We start from the raw sequence: 19,613 nt of genomic DNA on the forward strand, positions 1-19,613 counted from the left end.
AAGAAAAATATAGATCTTTGCACTTTTGGGAGTTTCTACCCAATCATACCAACTTAGTGCAGGCGAAATGTCTAGAGCAGTGGAGGACTCAAAAGACTCCTTCAACAAGTATTTATTAAGGACCTAGAGACGCAACAGGGTACAAGACATAGGACGTGGCCTCCCTTGTGGTATTGACAACAGGGTGGGAGCAGATACAGGTCACCTAATCTATCGGATGTTAAGTGGTGATAAGTAAAATGGAGAAAAACAAAGTGACCTCAGGAAGGGGTGAGGGTTGGGAGTGAGGCAAGCACTGCTGTAGAGAGGGCTGTCTGGGGGGAATTCTCTGAAGAGGTGGCATTTGAGCAGAGGCTGAATGCACAGTGGGAAGAAGTTGGGCAGATGTGAATGGGAAGAGGCTCCAGGAAAGGGGAACAGTCAGGGCGAAGGCTCTGAGGTGGAAACATACCTGACGACATTTAGAAACAGCAGGGTGGCAGGAATCCAGTAGGGGAGGGAGAAAGCTGTACTATAATAAAGATTATACTATTGCTTTTCTTATTAATTCACTGAAGTCGTAAGCCAGTAATTTTAAGATAGAGTAAGAAAAGTCCCAAAGAGATTCTCTCTCCTAAGAGCTAGCGGAGCCTAGGGGTTGAGAGTGTGGGGGGATCCTTTTGTGGTTCATAAACGTGATGAATGGGTGATCACGTGCTCGTGTGAGGTGTGCCTCCCTCCAACCTTGTTACAACGTTGGCACATTACCCGTCTGCCCTGAGAAAAAAAAGAGTGTAGGAGTTGAGGAGCAGATGTGGCTCAAGCAGTTGAGTGCCTGTTTCCCACACGGAGGTCACTGGTTCGGTTCCCTGTGCCTCCTGTTTTTTTAATTTTAATTTTAATTTTATTTTAAGATTTATTTATTTATTTATTTCTCTCCCCTTCCCCCCCACCCCGGTTGTCTGTTCTCTGTGTCTGTTGGCTGCGTCTTCTTTGTCCGCTTCTGTTGTTGTCAGGGGCACGGGAATCTGTGTTTCTTTTTGCTGCGTCATCTTGTTGTGTCATTTCTCCATGTGTGCGGCGCCATTCTTAGGCAGGCTGCACTTTCTTTTGTGCTGGGCAGCTCTCCTTATGGGGTGCACTCCTTGCATGTGGGGCTCCCCTACATGGGGGACACCCCTGCATGGCAGGGCACTCCTTGCGCACATCAGCACTGTGCATGGGCCAGCTCCACACGGGTCAAGGAGGCCCGGGGTTTAACCTTGGACCTCCCATGCGGTAGACGGATGCCCTAACCACTGGGCCAAGTCCGCCACCCCCTGTGCCTCCTAAAAACAAACAAACACCAAGCAAACAAATGAAAAAAACCAACTCAGGGAAGCTGAAGTGGTTCCGTGGTTGAGCGCCGGCTTCCCACATTCGAGGTCTGGGGCTCAAGCGTAGGGGTAGGGGCTGGCCCAGACTGTGTGGGCTCAAATCCCAGCTACTCACTAGCTGGTGGCCTGTGGCCGCTTCCTCAACCTCTCTACGCCTCAGCCTCCTTATCTGGAAAGCTGAGATAGAAGTGCCTCCCTCCTAGAGCTGGTGTGCCAGGGAGAGGAAAGAATGCACAGAAAGTGTGTGCCACAGTGCCTGGTGCAGAGCAGAGCTGGAGACAAAGTGAACAAATGGCCGTTATCGTGGTCTGCGGCTCTAGACTGCCCTGCCCTGCCTTTCCCCCGCGTGCAGGGAAGGGAGAAGGGAAGTGGAAGCGTGTCATCGTCATGCTGACAACTGCTGAGGTGGGCGCCTCCTTGATTAGGTCACCCTGGGCCACAACAGATGTCTTCCTTTATTTAGGAGGTAGCAGGGACTGAACCCGAGGCCTTGCAGGAAGCAGGCGTTCCACCTCTGAGCTACATCCGCTTCCCCCCTTTCTTTTTATTTATTTATTTTGGGGGCAGTTGTTGGGTTACAGAAAAACCATGCAGAAACGACAGAGTTCCCATATCCCGCCCCCCACAGTTTTCTCTGTTATGAACGTGTGCAGTAGCGTGATACGTTTGTTCAAATCGGTGAACCAGCATTGTTCTACTATACAACGCAGAGTAGATGCTAGCTTCCTCCTTTCTGAGCCTCAGTTTCCTCATCTGGAGAAGGGGGCCTCCTCGGAGTGGCAGGAAGACTAAGCGGGATGCGAATGAGCATGGGGCGGGGAAATAGAAAGGGGCATCGGAGCAGGCGGGCTTCAGACCCGGCTCTGTCAACCTCCCCACCCCCCCAGGCCACCCTGGGCAGGCAGCTTGGCTCCACTGATCCTGGGTTCTCCCCCCAGGAAACGCATTGGGGGTGGGGATGGGGTTCCGAGGTGTTTCTCAGGGAGAGGAAAGCTCAGATTTGGGGGGTCATGTGGTGTGGTGCTGCCATTTCTGGGCAGTGACCTCACCAGCCTCGGCTACAATTTCCGCTTTTATTTAAAGAACGAAGGGGTGTCTCAAGCCCCTCATCTCCTGCCCGGCCTGCTCTGCTCTCAGGAGACGCCGTCTCTCTCCAGCTCTCTCTCTGCCTGTCTCTTTCCATGTCTCTGGACCTTTTTGTCTCTGTTTCTCCCTGCTTCCTGTCTCTCCTCTTCCTGATTTTTTTTAACAAATCAATTTTATTGATACATATTAATAAAGCGTACAGTTCACCCAAAGTGTACAATCAGGGAAGTGGACTTGGCCCAGTAGTTAGGGCGTCCGTCTACCATATGGGAGGTCCGCGGTTCAAACCCCGGGCCTCCTTGACCCGTGTGGAGCTGGCCCATGCGCAGTGCTGATGCGCGCAAGGAGTGCCGTGCCACGCAGGGGTGTCCCCCGTGTAGGGGAGCCCCACGCACAAGGAGTGCGCCCCGTAAGGAGAGCCGCCCAGCGCGAAAGAAAGTGCAGCCTGCCCAGGAATGGTGCTGCACACAGGGAGACCTGACCCAGCAAGATGATGCAACAAAAAGAAACACAGATTCCCGTGTACTGACAACAGAAGCGGACAAAGAAGAAGGTGCAGGGAATAGACACAGGGAATAGACAACTGGGGCCGATGGGTGGGGGAGGGGAAATAAATAAATAAATCTTTAAAAGAAACAAAGTGTGCAATCAGATGTGGTACAATCACACAGTTGTGCATTCAGGACTCCAAGTGTTATTGGAGCATGTTCATTATTTCGATAATAATACTAATAAACAAAAAACAGACAAACCAGAACATTGTTCACCTCTCAGTCTCTCTCTGTTTCCCCTGTCCCTGATCTTTGTTGCTGTTGGGTTTTGGCTCCTCTCCATGCCTGGCTAGCCCTCTTTGCCTGCCTTTTTTGGTTTCTCCGTTTCTGTCACTCTCTGACTCTTTCTCTCTGTTTCTCCCTTAAGTGACACAGACCTGTGAGGTTCGGTGACGTGTGACGGGAGCAGGCAGGCAGGGGCCGGAAAGGCACAATCCCAGCGAATGTCAGGAGTGCCCTCCTTTTCCTCCCCATGACTCACCTGCGCCTCGCCCCTCACCTGACCGCCTGCTGGGCCCTGGGCGCGGCTCACTGGCAGGTTTCGGGGGCTTCCCCCGCCTGAGAAGGATGGGAGAATTCCATGCAGAGAGGGAGAGAGGAAGACACAAAGAGAGGGAGAGACAGAGGGGGAGAGATAAAGAAGGAGCGACAGAGACAGAAGGAGAGACAGAGCAACAGGTGGACCGACTCAGGGAAAAGGCGAGACGAGAGCGAGCTTGAGGGAATGAGGACTGAAAGAGAGGGCCAGAGGAAAAAAGAGGCAGAAGGAAGGAGAGACTGAAAGAGGGGGTCAGGGAGCATAGCACCCAGTTGCCTTCCGAGGGAGAAAAGCAGAGACAGACCACGTGTGTGTGTTTGTGAGTGTCCGCATGCATGGGCACGTCTGTCTGGGACCCCTCAGCCTCTTGTCACCTCTCTCGAAGAAGTGGCCTCCCTCGGTCTGGGGAGCCGAGGCCTGGGCTGGGGCTGCAGCCAATTTCCTGCCCTCCTCCAGGCCACACCAATGTGGCTTTCCGGTCCTGGCCTGGTCACCCCCCCGGGTGCCGGAGACTTCCTATCTGCAATAACAGAATCATTGCAATTCGAAGCTAATGTTCCTAATATATATAAAGAGCTCTCACGAATCAATAGAAAAATCAGCAAACAGCAGAGAAGGATGCACAAATGGCTCTTCAAAATATGGGAAAAGTTGCTCATCATCATTCATTAAAAAAATGACACTAAAATACCATCTGTTTATCCGTTAGCTTTCGCTGTGTTAAACCACCCCCAATTGTAGTAGGTTCAAACAACAAGTGTGTTATGGCCCATAATTCTGAGGCGTGGCTGGCTGGTCTGGTTGGTCTAGGATGGCCTTGCCTGGTTGTCTACACTCCTGGTGGGGCCGGCTGGAAAGCTGGGGCCTCTTGCCGTGTGTCTTCCCATCCTGCAGGGCACTAGCCTGGATTTATCCGCAGGGTGGCAAAACGGTGCCAGCAGCAGGAAAGTGAGAGCAGAAGCTGCCAGTCCTCTCGAGCCTAGCCCAGCCACATCGCTACGTTAAAGAAAGTCACGAGGGCAGCTCAGATTCGAGGGGTGGAGAGAGCCTCGCAGAATCTGTGGCGCCTGCATGCCTCTGCTCCCCTCTTCACCTGTCGGATTGGGGAGGACCAGATGGTTCGATAACACGCGGCGTTGGCGAGGCCGTGGGGAAACAGGCACTCTCCTGCTTTGCTGGCGTGAGTGTAGATTGGTCCGAGCCGAGCCTGAGGCAGGGCCATTTTGCAATTGCTCTCAAAAGGACAAAGGTGTAAAAAGCTTTTGAAGTAAAAAAATAACAAAAAACAAAAATTTAAAAAAAAGACATAAAACAACAACAACAACTACAAAACACACACACAAAACCCAACCTCTTGACACAGCGAAACCACTCTCCACTCGCGGGAACTGGGCGCATTTCTGAGTCGATGCAGGCACCCAGCTATTTGCGGCGTCACAGGGAGCAATACCAAGCAATGGGGAAAGATACCCACCCGAACAGGAGATACATTCACGCACCGGAAAAAAGAAAGTGGAGACTCTTGGCGTCGTCCAGTCATATTTTCTGCCGAGCAGAGAACTCTAGGGGCCTGAGAGGCGTGTGGAGAGCTCCGCCGTTTGGGCACAGAGGGAGGGAGGGGGGCTTCTGTCCATGTTTACTGGTCTATGCAGCAAATAACCCCTCTGATGTCCCCTCGCCTCTAGGTTTCTAATCAAGGTCAGCAAACGTCCTTTCCCGCCTGCCCGCCCTTCACCCTGCACTTGACCCCGCACGCCGCGTGTTTGTGCAGTTCCCGCCTGTTTGCCCAGCCCGGGTTATCAGCCTCGCGCTGACCTTCCAGAGACCGGCTTTATCTAGCTGCGAGGTACCAGGAGCCGGGTCCTCCCAGACTTCAGGCTCCCCCAGGGACCCAACCCCCCTTCTTCCCACCGCTCTTGTACTGGGGGGACTCTGGGCCCGCCAGAAGGGGGCGGGCCTCACCCCCAAACTTCTCCCTGCCACAACACTCCCTGAGGAAAATCCAGCGCCCCAGGCTCGTATCTGCCCCGCTCCCCGCACCCCAGTTTGGTGCCTTCCAAAGCTGACTCCCTGATGGTGCACACAGATTGAGGGGCCCCACTGGGGAGTCTGGAAGCTCCGCAGGCCCGCGACCGTGACTTTGGGTGGGTCCTTTCTCAGAGCCAAGGGGAGCGGCCCAACCCCAGCCTCACCGGGCATGTGGCTAAATAATAACAGTAATAATAATAGCAACCTACTATTAACCTACTAGAGCACCTACTGTATGCCTTAGACCCTGTTCTACATGCTCTGCATGCACCAACTCGTTTAGTCCTCCCAGCAGCCCCCTGAGGTAGGTCCTCCCCATGCCCTATTTTACAAAGGAGGAAACTGAGGCTCGGATAGGTGAAATGTCTCACCCAAGGCCACCCAGCTTGGGAGAGGCAGAACTGGACAGTGAGCCCAGGCCGCCTGACTCCAGCGTGCTCTTTCTCCCCTCCGGCTGTGGGCGTAGGGGTTTTCCTGGAAATCTGAGCCTCGCTCACTAGTACAAATGTCCAGCAAGCATCTGGCCGTCACTGGCGGGGCGCTCACTGGAACCAGGCCCTGGGTTGGGTCCACTTAGCAGGTGAGGACGCTGAGGCCAGAAGCAGGGGCAGGGGCACCCCCAGAGGGACACCTCGAAGGAGAGGTGGAGTGGGGGGTGTCGCAGCCCGCGACAGAAGCATCAAGTGGCGGGACACCACAGCATTGTTGCCATCAACCTTATTCCCATTGGACGGATGTGAACATCAAGGCCAGGCAGAGGCAGGGGCACAAGGGCAGTGCAGGCCCTCGGCTCGGGCAGGCCAGTATCCGGGGAAGCATCGGGGGGCTGCCTTCCCTCTCCCCTCTTGGTGAAGCCAGTGCTCAAGTCAGGGAGATCTGGGTTCCAAGCCTGGTTGTGCCACCATCCTTACCCGTGGCCTTGGACAAAGCGCTGGATGGCTCTGAGCCCGAGTTTCCTCTTTGGTAAAATGGGGAAACGGGCCGATTTCACCTGTTGAAATCAGTTGTTGAAATACTGAGATATTTCCAGACTTGGGTGGTAAAAATCCACTGCCCTGAGTGGCCCCTCAGTCATCCCTAGCCTGTCCCCTCGGGTCCCTCCGAGTCCCAGTCACTGAAGGGGAAACACTAAGCAGCAGTTGGCAGAGCTGTTACTGCTGCATTACCTGGCCTCTGCTGGCTGCTGGCCAAATATTTGGAATATCACTCCTGAAGCTAATGGCAGTGGCTTGAAGGATTAACACAGGGATTTGGTGAGCTCCCTTCTCTACGGAATGACCAGGTAGCGTATTAGTAACGACAATAATATGTCCTTCTGTCCTTCTTTGGCCTTTCTCTCACACCCCTCTCAGGACTCAGTTTCCCCATCTCGAGGCTCTCTAAGGGCCCTCCCTTTCCAGGCGTCCCTGGGATGGTGGGTGCGGCCTGTTTGTTCTCCCTCTTCCGGGGCTGCCACTCCAGCCAAGGTCCTAGGATAAAAGGCCGGGACACCGCCGCCCTGCTTCCTCCTCTGCGGCCTGGATCATGCGCTGGCTCCTCCCCACCGTGGCACTCCTGGGGGTGCTGGGCACCCCGGCAGGTGAGCATGGCAATGTGAGCGCTCGGAGAGAGAGAGGATTGGGCCAGGGTCCCACGGGCATGGAGGTCTGGCTGCAGTGTCTGAGCTCACACACCTACCTGAGCTCGTTGTCGAACAGCGGTTGAGAACAGGTTCTGGAGTCGGACTGCCTGGGTTCAAATCCCAGCTCTGCTACTTCTTAGCCGTGTGATATTGGGCAAACTGCTTAACCTCTCTGTGTCCCAGTTTCTGGAGTTGGTGGAATGGGGGTGATAATAACCCTGACCCAGAGCACCACAGGGGCTGTTGATTGAACAAAGATGTTCCAGCCCTGTCTGGTCTGGCACCCAGGGTCAGTTCTCTCCCTCCGGCCTGGGCGCTCTTTGGCTATAGTTCTGCCAACATTTGGACTGGGTTGGGAATCAGTGGCCTGGGTCCTGGCCAGGGCCTCACTGAGGGACTGTGGGTGAGAGCCTGACGCCCCTCGGGACCTGCTTCCTCCCTTGTAATAGGAAGTTATGAGCCTGGGCCAGGGGCTTGCAAGCTGTGCTTCCAGGAGCCCGGAGGTCCTTGGCAGGCCTCAGGGACCCCGCTGGAGGGCCAAAAGAGAGGGCGTGCGCGGGTGAAAATCCCCTCCGACTCGCCTAACAGTGGAAGCGCCACCGTTATCTGCTCAATTCCGAAAGTTCAAAGGAGATGCTGTTTGGAGAACGTTCTGCGAAGAGAACTAGTGGGTTAGACGGAGACCCCCAGTGGCTCCAGCTTGGAGATTCTGGGTTCCCCACCTCGGGACCTTGGCCTGTGCTGTTTCGTCCACCCGGGATGCCAGTCACACTCCTCCAGGAAGATGACCCTTGCACTTCCCCTGCCTCTTCCCTGGGAGTCTGATCCTTCCATTCTCCCCACAGAGATGGCCAAGGCATGTCCAGTCTGCTCGTTGCTGGGAAACTGCTCCAAGACAGCTTGTCCTTCCGCCCAGGATTCCTGCTTGTTCAGCCAGCTGTATCTGGGTGAGGGACCAGATAGGACCTGGGCTGAGAGGACAGACAAAGGGGGTGGCCAGGGGCTGGAGGGGAGATTCATGGACAAGCCACCCAGTGGGTCTGGAGGGTCTAAACTTTGCCCGTAGCTCAGCTTGGTGCCCCAGGGGCGGGAGCAGGGGTGGTCTCGATGCCAGCTGAGGTTCTAGATTTACCTTCAGGGATCGCGGCAAATGGGGCAGAGGTCTGGGGTGGGGCGGGTTGGGGGCCCTCTAAGCTTCCCTCCACAACCTCTATCGCCAGAAGATGGGACTCTGATGGAGAATGGGTCGTGCGTGGCCCCTGGGGAGTGCCGAGAAGCCGTCTATGCCCTGACATATGGTCCCAACTCAAGCCTCTGGGTCCACACGGCCTGTTGTGAAAACAACTGCAGCAGGCCTGCCAGGCCAGGTACGTCGGCGGGGCCTGGGGCTCAACGCCGAGTGGGGTGTCACGGGGCCTTGGACTCGATTCCGGCTCTGCAGCTTCCTGTCTGGCCGACTGGGACAAGAGAGAACTTCAGCTTTCTTGTCTGTGAGAAAAAGTTTGCATGACGCTGGCGCGTGGCAGGGACTCTACATTACAGCTGTGCTAATTCAGTTATGGGGCGGGCAGGATTCTTAGTTCTCCTTTGGAGAGGGACTCCAACGGAGACTAGTCAAGCAGAACAGGGAATGTTATGGCTGGTGACAGGGCCAGGTCTAGGGTGAGGCAAGTGAGGCACCCAGGCTGCAAAATTTAAGGAGGTGCTGATGCTCGGTGCTGATCCTGCACTTGCACGACCCCAGGAACCAGCGCCTCCTTAAATTTTGGTCCCCTGGTGCCTGCCTTGCTTCACCCTAGTCAGGTCCCTGCGTGGTGATAGAGATCACTTTTTGTTTCTTGATTATTTCTCCAAAGACTGAATTTGTATTTGGTGGCTGTGGTAATGGGGAGACCTGGGACTGCTCCCCACTTGGGCCAACTGGCCATTTTCAGCACTGTCCAATAGAAATATAATGCAAGGCATACATGTCATTTAAAATTTTCTAGTAGCCACCTTCAAAAAGAAAAAGAAACAGTGAAATTAATTGTAATAATCTATTTTATTTGAGTGACAGTATCTAAAATATTATCATTTCAGCATGTATATAATCAATATAAAAACTATTAATGAAATCTTGCTCTTATTTTCTTTTTTTTTCATACCAAGCCTTTGAAACCTGGTGGCTATTTTACACTTACAGCAGATTTTAGTCAAAGCAGATCAGACACATTTCAAGTGCTCAGTGTCCACCTGTGGCTACCTTCTTGAGTGGTCTCAGAATTTGCAGATGCGTTCTGAAATCACTTCAAGTGGTTGGAGGACGGACTTTCTGAGCAAAAGGATTAGGATAGAACTATCGCTGGTCAGAGCACAGACTAATTCTGAAGCCAAAAAACTACCAAGAGCAGTGACCTGAGCTTCTGCTCCTGGCAGTAAGGTGGACTAGATTCTTCGAAGGACTTTCCTGCTACAAATCATGGTTCCACAGTAAGGTTTTCTGTAGTCTACTTTTTGGTATTTGCCAATGTTTCACTATGAGTCCAAATTACTTTTTAAAAACTCTTCCTGGCTTAGAGCTGGCTTAGGAAAAAATCTGCTTGGACAGCTTCCTCTTAAATGTTTCGGATCTCTAAGAATGCTCTCAAAATCAGTCAGAGGGTGGAGAACCCTGAAGCTGTGGTTCTGATTTTTGCAGAAAAAACACCATAAGATCTTACACTTAAAACAAAGTCACTTTTTGATCATTTTTGCAATTCAAGGTCTTAGAGGAATTTCATCTTCTGGAGTCGCTGTGGCACCTCCATCAGTGCCTGGTACCCAGCGGGCACCCCAGAAACGTTTATGGAATGAAGACTTGCCTAGGACAAATGAGTGGCTTGGGGTCAGCTCCATCTTCTACTCTGTCTGCTGCTCAGGGCCTGGAAGGAGGTGGAGGAGAACAAACTGCTCCTGATTTGCAAGAAAATGAGCTGGGTTGTGTGGAGGCAGAGAGCAGAGGGCTGGCAGGGCGGCAGGGCTGCTCCCGGGTGCTCCTCAGCCCCTCCCACCTGACGATACCCATTCCCACCAGGGGCGGTTTCCCCGGCCCGGCCCAACGAGGTGAAGTGCCCCTACTGTTCCGGGGACAAGTCGGCCCTGTGTGACTCCCTTTCAGTCATCAACTGCACTGGAAACCAGACCGTGTGTGTCACCCTCAATGGGACGTGGAGTGGAGGTAAGGGCCCCTGAGGGGGGTCTTCGGCAAGGCAGCCCTCCCTGCTCCCCGGCCACCCTCCACCCATACATGTGGTGGTTCATTTGCATGTGTGTTTTGGTTATCTACTGCTGGGTAACCTATTACCTGAAAACAGAATGACTTAAAACCCCAACCCTCATTTTATTCTCTCTTCCTGTTTCTGTGGGTGGGGGATTCAGGAAAAGCTCAGCTGGGCAGTTCTGGGCTCTCATGTGGTTGCAGTTAGAGGGCAGCAGAAGTTGGTGGCTGAGAGCAGCAGGGCCTTGCTGAGTCTCTCTCTTTATATATACACGTAGGCCCAGGCCCTTTCCATGGAGTCTTTCCACAATGGTTAGTGTTTTAGTTTCCTGGCTGCTAAAACAAATAATGTGCAATGGGTTGACTTAGCAACAGGAATTTATTGGTTTCAGAGGCCAGAAGTCTAGCATCCTCCTGCGGTCAGGATCTTCTGACTGGCCGGCAGTCTTTGAGGTTCCTTGGCTTCTCTGTCACCCAGCAAGGCACATGGTGGCACCTTCTCCTTTCTCTCCTGGATTCCTTTGACTCCCAGCTTCTGGCTGCTCCCCATAGCTTCTCTCTCTGTGGCCTTCTTTCTCTACCAGACCTGTGATAACAGGATCAAGACCCGTCCTGATTGAATTGGGCCACCCTTAACTGAAGTCACTCATCAAAAGGTCCTGTTTACAATTGAGTTCACACTCACAGGAAGAATTGAGATTAAGAACATGGGCTTTCTCACATCATGGCCATCTCCAGGCTCTTTACATGGTGGCTCTTTAAGAGTAGGGATTTCAGCAAATGAGCTGGCAGCTGGGGCTGGCTGGGCACCTCTCTCTCTTCGTGGCGTCTTGGAGCCTCTCTAGGTGGCTCCTTCACCTTGAGTAGATTGGGCTTCCTCACACCATGGCTGCCTCTGCGCTCTTTACAGGTGGTTGAAGGCTCAAGAGCGAGTATTCCCCAAACAAAGTGGAAGGTGCATGCCACTTCTGCCATGTTTTGTTGGCCAAAAGGGTCACATGAGTCCATCCAGTTGCAAGAGAGGGAGATGTAGATCCCTACTTCTTGATGTGTCAAAGAAATTTAGGTGTATTTTTTTTTTTAGGAATATAACTATATATGTATATCTTTTTTTTTTTTTAATTTCTTTCCCCTTCCCCCCCAGTTGTCTGCTTTCTGTGTCCTTTCGCAGTATGTTCTTCTGTGACCGCTTCTATCCTTATCAGTGTTTCTTTTTGTTGCACCATCTTGCTGCGTCAGCTCTCTGTGTGTGCGGCACCATTCCTGGGCAGGCTACACTTTCTTTCGTGCTGGGCAGCTCTCCTTACGGGGTGCACTCCTTAGGCGTGGGGCTCCCCTATGTGGGGGACACCCCTGCGTGGCACGGCACTCCTTGCGCGCATCAGCACTGCGCATGGGCCAGCTCCACATGGGTCAAGGAGGCCCGGGGTTTGAACTGCGGACCTCCCATGTGGTAGGCGGACGCCCTATCCATTGGGCCAAGTCCACTTCCCTCCTTTATAGTCTTTTTCTTTTTTTTTTTAGATTTATTTATTTATTTTTATTTGTTTCTCTCCCCTTCCCCTCCCCCCACCCCAGTTGTCTGTTCTCTGTGTCCATTTGCTGCATGTTCTCCTTTGGCCGCTTCTGTTGTTGTCAGCAGCACGGGAATCTGTGTTTCTTTTTGTTGTATCATCTTGCTGTGTCAGCTCTCCGTGTGTGCGGCGCCATTCTTGGGCAGGATGAACTTTATTTCGTGCTGGGTGGCTCTCCTTACGGGGCGCACTCCTTGCGCGTGGGCCAGCTCCACACGGGTCAAGGAGGCCCGGGGTTTGAACCATGGACCTCCCATGTGGTAGATGGATGCCCTATCCATTGGGCCAAGTCCGCTTCCCTCCTTTTAAGTCTTATCTCATCACAGACCATTCCCATTCCATCCCCATCCCCATTCTTGATAAGCCAATGTTACAAATGAGCTAGAGCCTCTACAAAACCTATTTTTCCATGCTTTGGGGAGGGGGGAGGAGGGCAGGCTTTCAGGAAGTAATGGAAATTCCTAAGGGCCCCACAACATAAGAAAAATGAGCAGAAACCAGAAGGAGAGCAGTGAGCAAACATGAACAGTACAGTGACTCTGAGAGCAAATGCTGACAACAGCCCGCTTTGGGTCTTAGGCCAGCGGCATGGCTGAGGAGCTGACTGTTTCAGTTTCCTAGGCTGCTCAAAGTAAATACCCTGAAATGGGTCAGCTTAAACAATTGAGGATTTATTCACTCAAGTTTTTAGGCCAAGAAAATGTCCAAATCAAGGTGTTATCAAGGCGATACTTTCTTCTGGAATACTGGCTGCTGGCAATCCTTGGCTCCTCTGTCAAATGGCAGGTCACATGGCAGGTCTGCTGGTCTCTCTTGCCTCTCATCTCTTCTGGCCTTTGTTGATATCAGCTTCTTGCTTTTCTCTTTCTCTGTATTCATTCTGTTTATAAAGGACTGCAGTAATGGGATAAAGACCATCTGATGGAGGTGGGAAATATCTTAACTGGAATAATTTCACCAAAAGGTCCTATTGACAATGGGTTTACACCCAAGGGAATGGGTTAGATAAATTTTTTATTTTTATTTATATATTCTCCTTACCTGCTTGTTGTTTTTCCTTGTTGAGTCTGTTCATCTTCCATGTTTCTTTAGGAGGTACCGGGAGCTGAACCCAGGGCCTCCGATGTGGGAGGGAGGTATCTAGTGGCTTAAGCCACCTCTACTCCCTAAGATTAGATTTAATAACATGTTTTTTCCCTGGGGTACATACAGTTTCAAACCGCCACACCCTTAGACTACATTAAATCAGAGAGTTCAGAAGGAGGCTGAAATAATCCCAGGCTGATAGTACCTCCTGGCTCTTAGAAGCAAAAGCAAATCCTCTACATGGAAAAGCATTTTCAAGATAGGCCCCTGGGATTCCCAAAGATCAACATCAACCAAATATGGGTGCACGATCAAAGGTCATGAATAACACAAGGAAATAAGCCACCATCAGCGATAGCAGAAACAAAAAACAATGGATGCAGACCCATGAGGAGCTCAGCTAATTGTAATCATCGGCTACAGAAACTTACATAATTATATGTGATGTATTTGAAGGAATAAAGTTATAATCCCCAAAATTAGCAGGCAACAAGATATTGTAAAAATTGACCAGGCAGGTTTGAAAATGAATCATGTAGAACTACCAAGAGGGACGGGAATTTTCAAACCGAGAAAGATAGACATCAAAGCAGGAGTCCCTGTGTCCTCCCTCTACTTTTCAGGGGACCCCCAAATCCTGAAGGGCTGTGCTACACCAGAGGTCTGCCATCTGTCAAAGAATACCACTCTGGGCCCGGAGGAGTCTGGATTTCGACTCACCGCTGATCCTGAATGCAACCACCCGACTCTTCCCAAAGAACCAGGTGCTTTGGAGCCTACCTTCCTGACTCCTTCTCCTTTGTCCACTGCCTGGATCCCACATGCCCTTTCCAATCCTATGGGTTCCCAAGGCACTTCTCCCCCTAACCACAATGTTCCCAGGGAGTGCAATGACCCATACGTGTGCGCGCGCGCGCACACACACACACAATTCCTGACATGCTCAGAAGCAGAAAACTCATTGGCACTTATCCACAAATATCACATATATACTCCAGTACCCCAAACACACCTCAGGAGGTACGCTCACTTCTAAATAGGAACATCCTGATAACGTGAGCGCGGAGATCCAAATTCTATTTGAATAAGAAAACTGACAGCCTTCATTATTCTTTATATTTTTCATTTCCTTGATTGGGGGAAAAGACAGAATTGCTAATAGTCTTCTTTTGGCTTAACAAAGAAAACACGTAATAATTTTTGTCTCCGAGGAGAGAGAGATGTTAATTGAAATAGCATTTACTGGGGCAACAGCTTGTTAAGCGAGACAACTAAACAGAATTACAGGCATTTTAGAGGTGAAGGGCGTTAACAAGAAGCATTCCCTCAGCACTGGAGTCTTGGAAGGCACATTTGTTAGGAGCCACATCGGCCAGGACTGTTCTGTGAAGAAGAGGACTGGCAAAGCAGCAGAGTCACCTTAGCAAATTCTCACCTTAGCTTCCTCAGATTACCAGCTTTCAGGAATTTTGCTTTTCAAAACCAAACAGTAGATTGAATTTGATTGATGGCAGGGAAGAAAAAGACAGACCTGGGAGCTCAGAATCTACAATATGGGAAGGAAAAGAGAAAGCAGGATCGCTGAGAAGTGGAATATGGGGCGTGTAATTTCCACGTGCAATCCCTACAGACACATAATAAATCCATGCGAGGGCACGTGGCTTCTCAGATTCATACCCCCGGACTGGGAAAGAGACAGATACAAACACACACCAACACCCAAAAGTACAAAATATACACACACACGGCCACGCTGAAACACATCACCAACATCCATACACGTTCACATCTGTTCACCGACATATCCAAGCCCTGCTGGAAACACAGTCACACCCAGACACAGAAGCACACACAGACCCACAAAACCAGCCTTATACACACGCCCAGGAACATAAGTATGTTCACACAGCAATACATAGAGACATGAACTCCCAGGCAAACATGCCCTCTGCCTGCAGACAGGGAGTTCCAGAACACACAGACCAATAGCAAACACAAGCACTCACGGTCGCACAGGCACGCAGAGAAACCCGCCTGCGTACTTGCACGCGCAGACTGCACCAGGGCAGCAGTGCACACCCACGGGCACGTTCCATGTGCCCAGAAACACGCAGGTTGCTCTCCAGCCAGCCCTTCTTCCTCTCCCTTCAGGTCCTCACACAACTACGACCCACGCGAAGGCCAACGGCACCATCTGTTTCACCTGCTCGGACCTCAACCACTGCTACCCTCTCCCCTGCCCTGCGGATGAGAACTACTGCCTGCAGAAGGCGGGCGTCTTGAGTGAGCACCCAGGGAGGCAGGGGACAGGGCCGGGGTAGGAAGGGGAGACAGAAACGGGGCCTGAGGCCTACCAAGACTTCTCCTGGCCCTCCCACGTTTGCTGCCTCAAATCCAGCCAGTTTAGCCTTTTCTTGGCCTCGGAGGAGAGAGGCTGGGGTGCAGTGGGGAGGGGGCAGGTTGTGTGAGTTTAAAATCTGATGCCACGTTTGTTTCAGTTATTTATTGCTGAATAGAAAAAGCCTAGAGTGTAGAGACTTCAATTCCCCAGGATTCTGTGGGTTAACTGGGCTCAGCTGAGCAAGTTCTGCTCAAGCAGTGAAGGGTGGGATCATCCTTCTGGCTGCATTCACCTGGAAGCTGGACTGGGGCTGGGGCCTGTGGACAGCCTCTCTTTCTCCAGGCCCTCTGTCCACGTGGCCGCTTGTCCTGCAGGGCCCAGGCTCATTGCCTGATTGCCTGGTGGCTGGCTTCCAAGAGGGAAGACGTTGAAACCACCAGGCCTCTTTAGGGCAAGGCCCAGAACTGACACAGCACATTCTATTACATCTATTGGTCAAAGCAAGCCACAAGGCCAGCTCAGATTTAAAGGGCAAGGAAGTCGACCCCACCTCTTAATGGTCATGCTGGAAAAGTACGTGTGGGGTGGGAGACCCCATTGCTGCCTTCTTTTTTTAAAAATTTTAAAAATTTATTTCTCTCCCTTCCCCCAACCCCCAAGTTGTCTGCTCTCTGTGTCCATTCATTGCGTGTTCTTCTGCGTCTGCTTGAGTTCTTGTCACCGGCACCTGGAATCTGTGTCTCTTTTTGTTGCATCATCTTGCTGTGTCAGCTCTCTGTGTGTGCGGTGCCACTCCTGGGTGGACTGCACTTTTTTTGCACTGGGCGGCTCTCCTTACAGGGCACACTCCTTGCGCATGGGGCTCCCCTATGTGGGGGACAACCCTGCATGGCAGGTTGCTCCTCGCGCACATCAGCACTGTGCGTGGGCCAGCTCATCACATGGGTCAGGAGGCCCTGGGTTTGCACCTTGGACCTCCCATGTGGTAGGCGATGCCCTATCCATTGGGCCAAATCTGCTCCGCCCCCCCTCCCCCATTGCTGCCTTCTTGATGTCTTCAGTCTGTTCTCATAAAGGGGAAAACCAGTCTCTTCTAGAAATAGGAAGAGGAGTTGAGCCTAAAAGCAGTTTTGCAGTCTTCCAACAGCACAAGTAGGACTAGTAAAGATAATATATCAGGTTCAGTGCTGGGCATTTGGGGAATCCCGGAGAAATTTCTGACTAAGCCCATGCGGTGTTCATAGTCAGCTAGGGGAGGCATCATAGGTTCAGAGCCAACCTGCATCCCAAGGGGAGAAGGCGGGACACCAAGGAAGGCTTCCCGAACCATGTGCCTTGAAGAACAATGACAGGCTTTGAATGGACTACGGGGTGGGTCTCAGGCAGATGGAGCATCAGCAGGGTGACACCCAGAGGGATGGTGGGGGTTCAGCTGGGGGGTGGCTTGTGCTTGCGTTTTCTCTCTAGCCTGCCCTCCACATTTCCTCAGAACTGTGGGAGAGTAACCAGGTCACCTGGAGAAATGGCTCCTGTGTGGCCTCCAAAGACTGCAAATTCCACAACTCCATCTCCGCCCTGACCAACAGCGCTAACGTTAGCTTCTGGGTCAACACCTCTTGTTGCCAAGGCAACTGCCAGGAGCCCACTCCTCTAGGTACGTCATCACCAGAAAGCAGCCAGGTGGGTGTCCAAGGAGGTGCTGAGGTGGTTTCGGAGGAGAGCCGGTCCCGGTGTGAGGAGGGAAAGCAGACAAGCGAGAGCCTTCCCCAGCTCCCCTTCCCCAGCTAGCTTTCCCTAAGGTGCCCTGACACCGACTCAGTGGGAAACCCCACTATGGTCATCCCCCCGTGGTAGAGCCTGAGTGCAATGAGGAAGGCTCTGAGAGTCCTCTCAGCTGACTTTCACCCTCTCCCGTACAGCACCTCTGCCGACCTCACGCACCCTGAGTGATTTCCTGTGTCCTTCATGTTCTGGAGGCTTCCCGGGGCCCTGCAACGCTTCCTTCTATGAGCAGTGCCCCCGTGGGCAGACCGAGTGTGTCCAGCTGAATCTGGTGCCTGAAGCAGGTAACGGGGCTTGTGTGTGTGTGAGAGAGTGTGTGTGTGTTCCCGTGCACGAGTGAGCCTGAGGGCTCTGGCGTTGGGCACAGGCATGCCTGAGTTTGGGGTCTCCCCTCCATCACTTAATCTCTGTGTGACCTGACAGTAAGCAGCTTCTTTTCTTTGCACTTCTGTTTTCTTCTCTTGTTGACAAAGGTGGTGGAGGCACACCTTGCGGGGTTTGTGAGGATGACGTGAGCTCATGAGAGAAGTGATGGGGTAGAGACAGTAAGAACAGGACTCTGGGGTCCGGCTTCCTGGGTTCAAATCCAGGATCCACCACTTATGAGTTGGGTGACCTTGGGCAGTTGACTTTGCCTCTCTGTGCCTCAATTTTCCCATCTGGGAAAGGGGACAATAATAGTTTCTAACTCATAGGACTGTTGTGAGAATTAAATAAGAGAGGCCATTAAAATTTTAGCTCAGCTCTGTTCAATAGAAATGTAATGGGAGTCACATATATAATTTAAAACTTTTTAGTAGACACATTAAAAAGGTAAAACAGAGGGAAACGGACTTTGGCCCAGTGGTTAGGGCGTCCGTCTACCATATGGGAGGTCCGCGGTTCAAACCCCGGGCCTCCTTGACCCATGTGGAGCTGGCCATGTGCAGTGCTGATGCGCGCAAGGAGTGCCGTGCCACGCAAGGGTGTCCCCCGCGTGCGGGAGCCCCACGCGCAAGGAGTGCGCCCGTGAGGAAAGCCGCCCAGCGTGAAAAGAAAGAGCAGCCTGCCCAGGAATGGCGCCGCCCACACTTCCCGTGCCGCTGACAACAACAGAAGCGGACAAAGAAACAAGACGCAGCAAATAGACACCAAGAACAGACAACCAGGGGAGGGGGGGAAATTAAATAAATAAATAAATCTTTAAAAAAAAAAAAAAAGGTAAAACAGAAACGGGGGGGGGGGGGAGCAGATGTGACTCAAGTGATTGAACGCCTGCTTCCCACGTGGGAGGTTCGGGGTTTGGTTCCCAGTGCCCCCTAAAAACAAAACAAATTAAAAAACAACAACAAGCAAACAAATGAAAAAAGCAACTCAGGGGAGCCAGTGTGGCTCAGTGATTGAGTGCTGGCTTTGTACATAGGAGGTCCTGGGTTCAGTGCCCAGCCCCGGTACCTCAAAAGAAAAAAACAGACCAGAAAAAAAAAAAAAAACAACAAAACAAAACAGGAGAAATTAATTTGTAATAATATATTTCATTTCAATTAACCCAAGAGAGCCAACAATGATCATTTCAACACATAAGCAATATAGAAATTGTAAATATGCCTTATATATATATTTTTTTTCTTTCTGCCAAGCCCTCAGAATCTGGAGTATATTGTATGCTCACAGCACATCTCAATTTGGACCAGCCACATTTCAGCCGCTCAGTAGGCACGTGGGGCCAGTGGCTGCTGTACCGAGGACAGGTCTAGAATATAGGAAGTGCTCTTTACGCCATTCTACCAATACTGAGATAACCCCAATGAGAACGCAGGAAGACGTGGCTCTATTTCAGGAATGTTGAAATATGGTATGGGGGAGGGGAACGTGCCTCTTGGAATTGATGAAATCCAGTGAGCAACAGTCGTGACTGGTGAGGTGTGCGCAGTGCTGACGGGGCCTGGAGCTGGCCTCGAATTAGTCATCACCCAGGAAGTGGGGACTTGGGCTTGTGTGCTCAGTGTATGTGTGTGCATTTGTGTTTCTTGGGCAGGGAGGTGTGTGTGTGCACAGGGTACGTGGGTGCGTTGGTGTTGATTGTGTACGGGTCCCTGGGAGTGTCAGGAGAGCAGTGTGACTAAGATGAGTGTGTGATTGTGGGTTTGTGTGCACGCGGGCGGGTGGGTGTGCATGAGGGCGGGGGCAGGGCAGTGATTCTCAAACTCCATTCTGCAAGGGAGCAAATACCAATTCCTGGTTAAATGCAGACGAACCTGTGAGGCTTAGGTTTCTTTTTAACTGTTTTCTTCTGCAGAAGTTCAAAGAGTAAAAGAGCAGTTCAATGAACCCCATGAGCCCATCACCCAACTCCAGAGTTTATCTACTCAGTGCCCAATTGTATCTCCATCCTGCCCCATGTTATTTGGAAGCCACCTTAGATATCATATCACTC

General features: G+C 51.8%; 1 protein-coding gene and 1 non-coding gene across 3 annotated transcripts; both read left to right on the forward strand.

The window, feature by feature from the left end:
• The first annotated feature begins 653 nt into the window (after positions 1–653).
• On the forward strand, positions 654–757 carry LOC111764531 (small nucleolar RNA U13). Its single transcript, XR_002797118.1, has one exon. It is a non-coding gene; the product is annotated as a small nucleolar RNA U13 (small nucleolar RNA).
• A 6,258-nt stretch (positions 758–7,015) lies between these two features.
• LOC101434721 (uncharacterized) lies at positions 7,016–17,543 on the forward strand. Of its 2 annotated transcripts, none has more exons than XM_071208979.1 (8): positions 7,016–7,137; positions 8,025–8,126; positions 8,400–8,546; positions 10,232–10,375; positions 13,698–13,838; positions 15,226–15,357; positions 16,905–17,069; positions 17,335–17,543. In XM_071208979.1, exons 1-8 carry the CDS (start codon positions 7,083–7,085, stop codon positions 17,535–17,537), a joined length of 1,089 nt encoding a protein of 362 aa, XP_071065080.1. In that variant the 5' UTR covers positions 7,016–7,082; the 3' UTR covers positions 17,538–17,543. The 2 variants fall into 2 exon arrangements, with proteins under 2 accessions (XP_071065080.1, XP_058136350.1); XM_058280367.2 differs by having other exon boundaries at positions 8,403–8,546.
• Positions 17,544–19,613: the final 2,070 nt, after the last annotated feature.

This window comes from Dasypus novemcinctus, chromosome 18 (genome assembly GCF_030445035.2).
Source record: "Dasypus novemcinctus isolate mDasNov1 chromosome 18, mDasNov1.1.hap2, whole genome shotgun sequence".
NCBI classification, from domain to species: domain Eukaryota; kingdom Metazoa; phylum Chordata; class Mammalia; order Cingulata; family Dasypodidae; genus Dasypus; species Dasypus novemcinctus.

Coding starts and splice junctions, on each gene's coding strand:
- LOC101434721 (XM_071208979.1), top strand. CDS start 7,083: ATGCGCTGGCTCCTCCCCACCGTGGCACTCCTGGGGGTGCTGGGCACC. Junction 10,376..13,697: donor CAATGGGACGTGGAGTGGAG/GTAAGGGCCCCT, acceptor TCTACTTTTCAG/GGGACCCCCAAATCCTGAAG. Junction 17,070..17,334: donor CCAGGAGCCCACTCCTCTAG/GTACGTCATCAC, acceptor TCTCCCGTACAG/CACCTCTGCCGACCTCACGC.